Source organism: Balaenoptera physalus, assembly GCF_965194825.1.
Source record: "Balaenoptera physalus genome assembly, chromosome: 4".
NCBI classification, from domain to species: Eukaryota; Metazoa; Chordata; class Mammalia; order Artiodactyla; family Balaenopteridae; genus Balaenoptera; species Balaenoptera physalus.
In genome coordinates, this window is record NC_138891.1 from 63,191,108 (window position 1) to 63,200,846 (window position 9,739).

General features: G+C 51.1%; 1 protein-coding gene across 4 annotated transcripts; it reads left to right on the plus strand.

The window, feature by feature from the left end:
• ABCF3 (ATP binding cassette subfamily F member 3) lies at nucleotides 1-8,110 on the plus strand. Of its 4 annotated transcripts, XM_082460679.1 has the most exons (21): nucleotides 149-302; nucleotides 531-678; nucleotides 819-898; nucleotides 1,404-1,450; nucleotides 1,616-1,713; nucleotides 1,815-1,937; nucleotides 2,103-2,369; nucleotides 2,682-2,762; nucleotides 2,851-2,910; nucleotides 3,012-3,068; nucleotides 3,181-3,203; nucleotides 3,314-3,369; nucleotides 3,490-3,690; nucleotides 3,791-3,867; nucleotides 5,870-5,914; nucleotides 5,995-6,127; nucleotides 6,724-6,812; nucleotides 6,917-7,008; nucleotides 7,196-7,328; nucleotides 7,467-7,554; nucleotides 7,644-8,110. In XM_082460679.1, the coding sequence occupies exons 1-21, from the start codon at nucleotides 230-232 to the stop codon at nucleotides 7,800-7,802; spliced, it is 2,130 nt and encodes a 709-aa protein (XP_082316805.1). In that variant the 5' UTR covers nucleotides 149-229; the 3' UTR covers nucleotides 7,803-8,110. The 4 variants fall into 4 exon arrangements, with proteins under 4 accessions (XP_082316806.1, XP_082316805.1, XP_082316807.1 ...); XM_082460680.1 differs by lacking the exon at nucleotides 7,196-7,328 and having other exon boundaries at nucleotides 1-302; nucleotides 7,644-7,787; XM_082460681.1 differs by lacking the exons at nucleotides 149-302; nucleotides 531-678; nucleotides 1,404-1,450; nucleotides 1,616-1,713; nucleotides 1,815-1,937 and having other exon boundaries at nucleotides 825-898.
• The last annotated feature ends 1,629 nt before the right edge of the window (nucleotides 8,111-9,739 follow it).

A 9,739-nucleotide genomic window follows, 5' to 3' on the forward strand; every position in this document is an offset into this window, starting at 1 on the left:
GGTTGCGCAAGCGCAGAGAGTGTGGCTCAGCGTAGACTCTGAGCGGCGCTTGCGCACCGTCCCTCCAGCTCCGTTCACCCCGCCCACCGGGCTCTGCGAACTCCGCGCCTTTCTTACGTCACCGTTTCGCATGCGCTTTGGAAGGAAGGGTGAGATTTCGGGGACGGGCAGGGGGCGGGCCTTGGCCGAGGTCTCACGGCGACTGCGCGGACGGGAGCCCGACTGGAACATGGCGACTTGCGCTGAAATCCTGCGGAGCGAGTTCCCCGAAATTGACGGACAGGTCTTCGACTACGTGACGGGTGAGCCGAACCGAATCAACGCGCTGGGGATGCCGAAGTGGTAGTCAGAGGGGGAGTACTAAGGGAGGGCAGTGCCGGGGACCGCTGCTAGGCCTCTCCTCTGCGTGACCTCTTGGCCCGAGGGCCAGTTGGGTCTGGAGCCCGGACTGGGGCCGCGGTACGGGGATTAAAACTGCTTGTATGTCCACTCTACCTGGTATTTTCCTCGTCTTGCCACGCCCGCCCTAGGCGTCTTGCACAGCGGCAGTGCGGACTTCGAGTCTGTGGATGACCTGGTGGAAGCTGTGGGGGAACTGTTGCAAGAGGTGTCCGGGGACAGCAAGGATGACGCGGGCATCAGGGCCGTGTGCCAGCGCATGTACAACACTCTGCGCCTGTACGTGCCAGGGCAGGGGGATTCGTGGGGGAGGTGGGAGGGCGGACGGTCAGGAGACGAGATGTGAGGGAGGAAGGTCTGATGGCCACAGAGCTTTCTCCTCCACTTCTGACTCTTTGCTTTCTATCCCTATCCTCAAGGACTGAGCCACAGACCCAGGGAAACAGCCAGGTGCTACTAGACGCCCCCATCCAGTTGTCAAAGATAACAGAGAACTACGGTGAGAGTGAGGGAAGATTGAATTAGCTGCCCTATGTCCTTTTCTTGGCCTCCACCCCCTAGCCACCTGCCCCCTGGAGCTCAGAACTCTTGGTACCTCTGTTCCACAGAACAAGGTTTTAGGAGCTAGTTGATGTCTTTACTGAGGGCAGATGAGCCTATTAATAAAGGGATTAGGATTGGAGAGTTCTCTAAGCTCTTGGGTGTGGTAGGAAGCATATGGGCCTTGCAGCTGGACAGTCTTGGGTTCACTCCCCAATTTTGCGACTTACTAACCAACTGCATGATCTTGTAAGAGTTGCCTGTCTGCTCCCAGTCTCTGTATCCTTAATCTGTGAATTGAGTTTTTGTTTTGTTTTTAAGTGTTGGGAGGATGATATTTATCTCCAGGATTTGTAAGGCTTTCCTTTAAATGTATGTTTCTGTGTTTAGTTTGTGTTAATTACTCAAAATGTTAGTTTCCCTTCCCTTAGGGAGAAGGTGACAGCTTTTCTTATCGCTTACAGACTGTGGCACCAAACTTCCAGGCCTGCTAAAGAGGGAACAGTCCTCGGTGAGGAGGGGGAGGAGGAAGAAAAGGAGAGGGCTGTATCTGTGGTGGGAGTGGGAGTTGCTTGTCTCTAAATATTGGAGTATCTTTTTGGGGGATTTCTGATTGTCTTTTCCTGAGTCTCCGAGCCTACACCCTAGGATGAAATGGTTGTGTTTGGACCCTTAGACAGTGAATGCAAAGAAGCTAGAGAAAGCTGAGGCTCGACTGAAGGCAAAGCAGGAGAAGCGCTCAGAGAAGGACACACTCAAGACCAGCAGCCCTCTGTGAGTTTAGTGAGAAAGGCTGAGAAGAGAGCAGATCAGTCTCTATTGGGATGGAAGGGGGCTTGGGAGTGCTAAAAGCCATCCATTTCTCCCTTTAAAAGAGTTTTGGAAGAGGCATCAGCCAGCCAGGCAGGCAGCAGAAAGGAGAGTCGGTTGGAATCATCTGGCAAGAACAAATCCTACGATGTGCGAATTGAGAACTTTGATGTATCTTTTGGCGATAGGTGAGGGAGTGGCAGTGGGGGAGTGGGGGTGACATTTTTCTTTTTCCAGTTAAAGGAGAATTAGGAGAGGTGAAATGGGGCTAAAAATAGTTAGGTTTCTGTTGTTAAACTTGCTGTGCAACTACCTCTAGAGTACCCTTTGTCTCCTTCCTACTACCTCTGCAGGGTACTGCTGGCTGGAGCAGATGTGAACCTGGCATGGGGCCGCCGCTATGGGCTGGTGGGTCGGAATGGACTAGGGAAGACGACGCTGCTGAAGATGCTGGCCACCCGGAGCCTGCGGGTTCCAGCCCACATTTCCCTGCTGCACGTGGAGCAGGAGGTTGCTGGAGACGACACCCCTGCCCTGCAGAGTGTGCTGGAGAGTGATACTGTGCGAGAAGATCTCCTGCGTCGGGAGCGGGAGCTCAGCGCCCAGATTGCTGCTGGCAGGTGAGGGCTCCTGGCGAGGGATTGACCAGCAGCAGCTGTGCTTCACAGAGTGCCTGCCATGCTGGCACAGTCCACAATTCGTGTGCCCATCCTAGTAGGCAGCAGAGCTTAGAACTTGGCACTGTGGGGCTGTAAATCCCTTGTCCCTGGCACTGTGCCCATTGCCCTCACCGCCATGAGCAAGTCCTTCCTGTGCTCTGTTCCTGTCCCAGCAACAAGGCAGCCAGTGGCCTGCTTTGCAACTGTCCTGGGGTGCAGGATATACTAGTAGACTGCGCCCACTCAGGCTGATTGCTCTTCCCCCATTCGTAGGGCCGAGGGCTCAGAAGCTGCACAGCTGGCAGAAATCTATGCCAAGTTGGAGGAGATTGAGGCTGACAAAGCACCTGCCAGGTATTTAAAATTCCCTTCCTTTCTTCAGATTTCATCTTTCCCTTCTGTTACCTATTCCAACCAGGTTCTTTAATTTCTTCATTTCTAGAGCATCAGTCATTCTTGCTGGGCTTGGCTTTACCCCCAAAATGCAGCAGCAGCCCACCCGGTGAGTGGCCCTTACCATTCTTGGCTCTGAACACTGTTGGCTCTGCCTCTGCCTGTTCTCGTGAACACTCGCCCTTGTGATGCAGCTCTGTCTCTCTTTAGGGAGTTCTCAGGTGGCTGGAGGATGAGACTGGCCCTCGCCCGGGCTCTGTTTGCTAGGTGAGTCTCCTGGGCCTGTGTATGGATACTGTGGAGAATGGGCTTGGCTCTTGCAGGGTGGCAACAAGTCGCTGACCTAAAACCTCAAGCCTTGCATTCTTCTTTTCCACAGGCCAGATCTGCTGCTGTTAGATGGTGAGTTTGAAATGGGGCACCCTGACTTCGGGGTGCAAAAGTGTGCCATCATCCAAATTCCCAGTTCTCTAGCCCTTCTATCCCAAACGTGTCCTCCTCCACTTTTCCAGAACCCACAAACATGCTGGATGTAAGGGCCATCCTGTGGCTGGAGAATTACCTGCAGGTGAGTGCCTACAGGTGCTGGAGTAAGTCTGGGAAAGGTCTGCCTCCAAGACCATTGGGGTCTGGGAGCTGACTGCCCTCCCAAACTGGGCCTGCCATCCTGTGACCCCCCCCCCCTCAGACGTGGCCCTCCACAATCCTGGTCGTCTCCCACGACCGCAACTTCCTGAATGCCATAGCCACAGACATCATCCACCTGCACAGCCAACGGCTGGATGGTTACCGGGGAGACTTTGAGACCTTCATCAAGAGCAAGCAGGAGCGGCTGCTCAATCAGCAGCGTGAATATGAGGCCCAGCAGCAGTATCGCCAGCATATCCAGGTGTGGGAGCAGGCGGGGCTGGGGACCTGTCCCATCCCATGGGTATTAGAGTTGCGGGGAGTGAGGGAGCTGAACAGTACCTGAACTCATCCACCTGCAGGTTTTCATTGACCGGTTTCGCTACAACGCCAACAGAGCCTCTCAAGTGCAGAGTAAACTCAAGATGCTGGAGAAGCTGTGAGTACTGTGTCTCTGACCAGGCTTTGACTCATGTCTCTTATTTGCTTCCCTCATTTTGTAGGCCACCCCTTGCCCTCCCACTCTAGATCTCCCCTTTTCTACAAACCAACTTTAATTTCCTCCCCTGCAGGAAGGCAGGGTATTCTGTTACTGCTCTTGGAGAGTTAATCTTTCCCCCAGGCCTAGGCAACTATCAGTCTACTTTCTGTCTGTATATATTTGCTAATTCTGGACATTTCGTATAAATGGAATTGTACACGTGACCTTTTCTGTCTGGCTTCTTTCGCTTAACATAACGTTTTCGAGGTTCATTGTGTCAGAGCATGGATTAGTGCTTCACTCCTCTTTATGACCAGGTAGTATTCTGTTGTAGGGATAGTCCACATTTTGTTTGTTGACTCATCAGGTGGTAGACATTTGGATTATTTCCCCTTTTTGGCTCTTACGAATAATGCTACTATGAACATTTGTGTACAAGTTTTTGTGTGGACATGTGTTTTCTATTCTCTTGGGTACATACCTAGGAATGGAATTGCTGGGTTACATGGTAATTCTATGTTTAAATTTTTGAGGAACTGCCAAACTTTTTATTTTATTTTATTATTATTATTATTTATTTATTTATTTTTGGCTCCATTGGGTCTTCGTTGCTGCATGTGGGCTTTCTCTAGTTGTGGCGAGCAGGGGCTACTCTTCGTTGCGGTGCGTGGGCTTCTCATTGTGGTGGCTTCTCTTGTTGCAGAGCACGGGCTCTAGGTGCGCGGGCTTCAGTAGTGTGGCACGTGGGCTCAGTAGTTGCGCCTCGCGGGCTCTAGAGCGCAGGCTCAGTAGTTGTGGCGCACAGGCTTAGTTGCTCCGCAGCATGTGAGATCTTCCCGGACCAGGGCTCAAACCTGTGTCCCCTGCATTGGCAGGCGGATTCTTAACCACTGTGCCACCAGGGAAGCCCTCCAAACTGTTTTTAAAAGCAGCTGCACCATTTTACATTCCAACCAGCAATGTATGAGGGTTCCAATTTCTCTGCCTTCTTGCCAACACTTATTATCTGTCTTTCGAATTTTAGCCATCTTAGTGGGTGTGAAGTGATATCTCATTGTGATCTTGATTTGTATTTCCTTAATGACTAATGGTGTTGAGCATTGGAGGTTTTTTTAATTGAGGTACAGCTGATATGCAGTATTATATAAGTTTCACGTGTACAGCATAGTGATTCACAATATTTAAAGGTTACATTTCATTTATAGTTATTGTAAAATATCGGCGGTATTCTCTGTGTTGTGTCATATATTCTTGTAGCTTATTTATTTTATACATAGTAGTTTGTATCTCTTAATCCTCTACCCAATCTTGCCCCTCCACCCCTTTCCTCTCCCCACTGTTAACCACTAGTTTGTTCTCTATATCTGTGAGTCTGTTTCTTTTTTGTTATATTCAGTAGCTTTATTTTTTAGATTCCACCTATAAGTGATACCATACAGTATTTTTTTTTCTCTGCCTTATTTCACTTAGCATAATATTCTTCAGGTCCATCCATGTTGTTACAGATGGCAAAATTTTATTCTTTTTTTGTGGCTGGGTCGTTTTCCATTATGTGTGTGTGTGTGTGTGTGTGTGTGTGTGTGTGTGTGCATTCATCTGTGGATGTGCAGACACATAGGCTGCTTCTGTATCTTGGCTGTTGTAAACAATACTGCTGTGAACATTGGGGTGCATGTATCTTTTCGAATTAGTGTTTTCACTTTTTTCGGATACATACCCAGGAGATCATTGGAGGTTTAATCTTGAAGCAACATTTCTGGATGTGCTGGTGGTAGGGGAGCTTAAAATCATAAGGCTTAGGATTTTGTGACCTTGTAACATACGTCACAGTATATTAACAGGGAGGACAAAAAAACTACCAAAAAAAGAATCCTATTTTTCCGGCATGTATATTACTTGTGTGATAAAAACAAATTTATTTTTTAAAGTCGTAAATCTAGTCTGTCTCCTCTCTCCTCAGACCGGAGCTGAAACCCGTGGACAAGGAGTTGGAGGTAGTGATGAAGTGAGTGCTGGGCCAGAGGGGCAGGTGGGGAAGCTCTTGTTTCTGGCTGCCCTCGTGCTCCTCACCCCCACCTCCTGCAGGTTCCCCGATGGGTTTGAGAAGTTCTCACCACCAATTCTGCAGCTAGATGAGGTGGATTTCTACTACGACCCAAAGCATGTCATCTTCAGCCGTCTCTCCGTCTCTGCTGACCTTGAATCCCGCATCTGTGTGGTATCGTTGCTGTTTCTCTGTTTCGTGAGCTGGGACTGGGCTTTCCCACCCCTTATGTGGTGTGGATTGGCCACATGGCGGAGAAGGCCCCCCCGGAGTAGGAGTCCGCGCCTGGGCTGAGGACTTTGCTGTACTTGTGCTGGCCCCTCCTCCAGCCTCACAGGGCCGCTCTGCGGCATAGATGGAGAGCCTGGCATGTGGTATTTTATAAATACTTAGAGCAGTACTTTGTCTTACTGGTCTCAGCTCTGAGTTTCCTCAAACTGTGGAACATAGAGGAGAGAGCATGGGCTTCAGGGTCAGACTTCGGATCCTAACTCTGCCATTTCCTAGCTTGGTTACTAAGCAGTCTCCTCATCCTTAAAATGGAGATAATGTCTAACTCACTTGGTTATTGGGAGAATTAATTCCCTTGCACTTAGTGGGTACTTGGGTATTGGTCCCTTTTACATCTTCCTTCATTTTTTTCTATAGTTCCTTAAAAATATTTTTTTAGTTGTTGGAGTCCCTGGGACTAGCTGAGACCCCTTCTCATCTCCTCCCCTTCTGTATCCCGCACAAGGATGCTCGTTACATTCTCATGTTACTTTTTACAGGTTGGGGAGAATGGGGCTGGGAAGTCTACCATGTTGAAGCTCCTTATGGGGGATCTGGCACCTGTTCGGGGCATCAGACATGCTCACAGGTAGGGCCCACATCGCCGCTCTCCAAACCCTCCTATGCTGTAGCCACACTCTTTTATGGTCATTGCCCTCCATCCCCTCTCTCCACCTTACCATCTGCCTGCAGGAATCTGAAGATTGGCTATTTCAGCCAGCACCATGTGGAGCAGCTGGACCTGAATGTCAGTGCTGTGGAACTGCTGGCACGCAAGTTCCCCGGTGCGTCAGGGACTTGAGTTGGGGAAGGAGGGCCGGGCCTGACGCCTACAGCTAGGCCTACGTGGGGTTGCTGAGCAGCCCCCCAACTCTGGGTGTGAGGACATGTGCATTGGGGGTGGGGCTGGGGGGAACGTGAAGGGAGGGAGTTGGGCCGAGAACCCACACGGTGGGGTGGGGCCTGTTCCAGGACGGCCTGAGGAGGAATACCGTCACCAGCTGGGCCGGTATGGCATCTCTGGAGAACTGGCCGTGCGCCCTGTTGCCAGCTTGTCTGGGGGCCAGAAGAGCCGGGTGGCCTTTGCTCAGATGACCATGCCCTGGTGAGGCCTCCTTTTCAAGAGCTTTGCCCTCCCCTTTCCCATTCTTTCCTAATGGAAAATGATTGTCTTGCGTTCGTATCAGAGTTCCTTTTCTCCCAGCCCCCGCAACTGCCCACCTTCCTTTGTTCTGCCTTCCAGCCCCAACTTCTACATTCTGGATGAACCCACAAACCACCTGGATATGGAGACCATTGAGGCTCTGGGCCGCGCTCTCAACAGTTTCAGGGTGAGTGTGCCTTCACACTGCCCACTCCTTCCCAGGCCTCAGCACCCCTTAGGGGCCCCCTGAGTGCCCCCTGGTCTCCTGTCTTTCAGGGTGGTGTGATTCTGGTGTCCCACGATGAACGCTTCATCCGGCTGGTGTGCCGAGAGCTGTGGGTGTGTGAAGCAGGCGGCGTCACCCGGGTCGAGGGGGGATTTGACCAGTACCGAGCTCTTCTCCAGGAACAGTTCCGCCGTGAGGGCTTCCTCTAGGGCCACCAAGCTGAGGACTGTGCCCAGGACATGGACTGGTCTCTCAGACCCCTGGGCCACCACGTAGGCAACCATCTCCGGCCATGGACTTCCCCCGACTTTGGGGACAGCCTTATTCCTAAATCTCTCCTTTTGATTGGAGCATCCTCTTGTGCAACCAGGGAGCCCCACCTAAGGGTCTTTGAGGACTGGTCTTCCAAGAGGAAGGGAGTCGGGGGTGCCCTCTGGGATTTTAGATTCTCCCCCAGTGCCCCAGCTGCAACTGGGCTCTGAGTGGCCGCATGTAAATTAAATCTCCCTGCATCTTCCTCGCCTCGCCTCTGCTGCTCCCTGGCACGGGGCTACAGTGTTTGCCCACGGTTAAGGAGTGTAGGCTCTCTGATTTGGCATTTTCCTGTGGCATTTGTGTCGGTCATGTGGAGGAGGCCATGGCATTATCAGTGTTGCCCCTGGGCAGAGATGTCATTAAAGCCGCTGGGGGTCGGCCTTGCAGTGGACCAAGCTAGTGATGAAGGGCGGCGTATTACATCACTGCGGTGCTGTTCCCTCTGGCCCGGGCTCAGCCTCAGCTGAAGGGGTCTGGGTTCTGCTGTCTCAGCCCCACTGCTTGAGAGAGTAAACTGATTCTGTAACCTGGCTTCAAACATGGTTTGCCAATTGCTTTCTCCAGTGGTCTCTGGCCCAGGCTCACCCTTCTTCTCTGATCTGGACCCTTCAGGGCCAAAGAGAAACTGAGCAATTGTCTTTGTCCCCATTTTACTTGGGTGGTTTCATGTTCTTTATTTTTCCCCTAACCACGTAGGAGGGGCCTGGGAAGTAGGGAATTGAGAATGGGGTCTGAGGTGAAGAAAGAGAACCCTTTGGTTTCAAATTAACCAGTATTTAAACGGGGAGGGGAGTTGTTTAACAGAAGTAGTATGATTTATAAATACTGTTTCCCGGGTACGCAGCTGCTATATGTAACTGTGCAGAAGACACTAAAATAGAGACATTGCTTTGCTCCTAAAGACAGTGGAGAAACCAGCGTCAACAGAAGGAACTTGTTGGCTTCATGGAGAATTGTCGTCACAAAGCTCAACCAAGGAATCTTAGCCCAGCTGCTGAGGGTATGGTGGTATAGGTAGCCAGGGAGGAGACACCTGTTCAGGGGGAAAGGAGAATAAAGCCAGGAAGGCTCTGCACTGATGGACTGTGAAGCCAGCAGAAGGGTCACTGATCTTCCCGCCTCCTCAGCTTTCCTCTCAGGAGTCCTCAGGAGGTGTTCTTCCAGGCGCACCTGTGGCCACGTGCATCCTGACAGTTCTGAGAGCCTTCTCACAGGCCCCATCACTCTCTTCCACCCTCGGATTTGCAGATGGGCCAGTTGGGGCTAGCTGGTGTAGGGTCTGTGCCTGCCTGTTTGCCAGACTCTCAGCCCTTTCACCCCTTACAGGCTTGTGGTCCCTGTCTGAGTTCTCCCAATTCTTTTAGAGTCCCTGGAAGTGCTGCTGAAGGTTCTGTGGCAGAATCTGCTTCTTTGGAGGTGGCTTTGTGTATGAAGAGCACTGGAGTTGAATCTGTGATCGAATCCCAGCTCTATTACTGGTAGTAGAAGGGGTCACCTATATTAGCTGGGTAGCCACAACAAGTTGGCCTTTTTGAACACCTTCTCCTCGGCACCTACAGAGGCACTCAAATGGATTCCTCTGTGACCAGTCTATGATTTGGAGGACCATCATGTGAAAAAGTAGTAAATTTTTCCTGAATGACTCCAGAGGTAGGCGAGTTTGGGCTCAAAAGAAGGAAAAACTTTCTTAATAGTTGATGCTGCCTTCTGATAGTTCCTGGCCTCTGGGGCTGTTAGCCCCACCGCTCTCTAGAGAAGGGCTCTTATGGCCTCTAAGCTGGCTCCCAATTTTATGATTCCATTATATAAGAGCCTGTATATATGACAACAC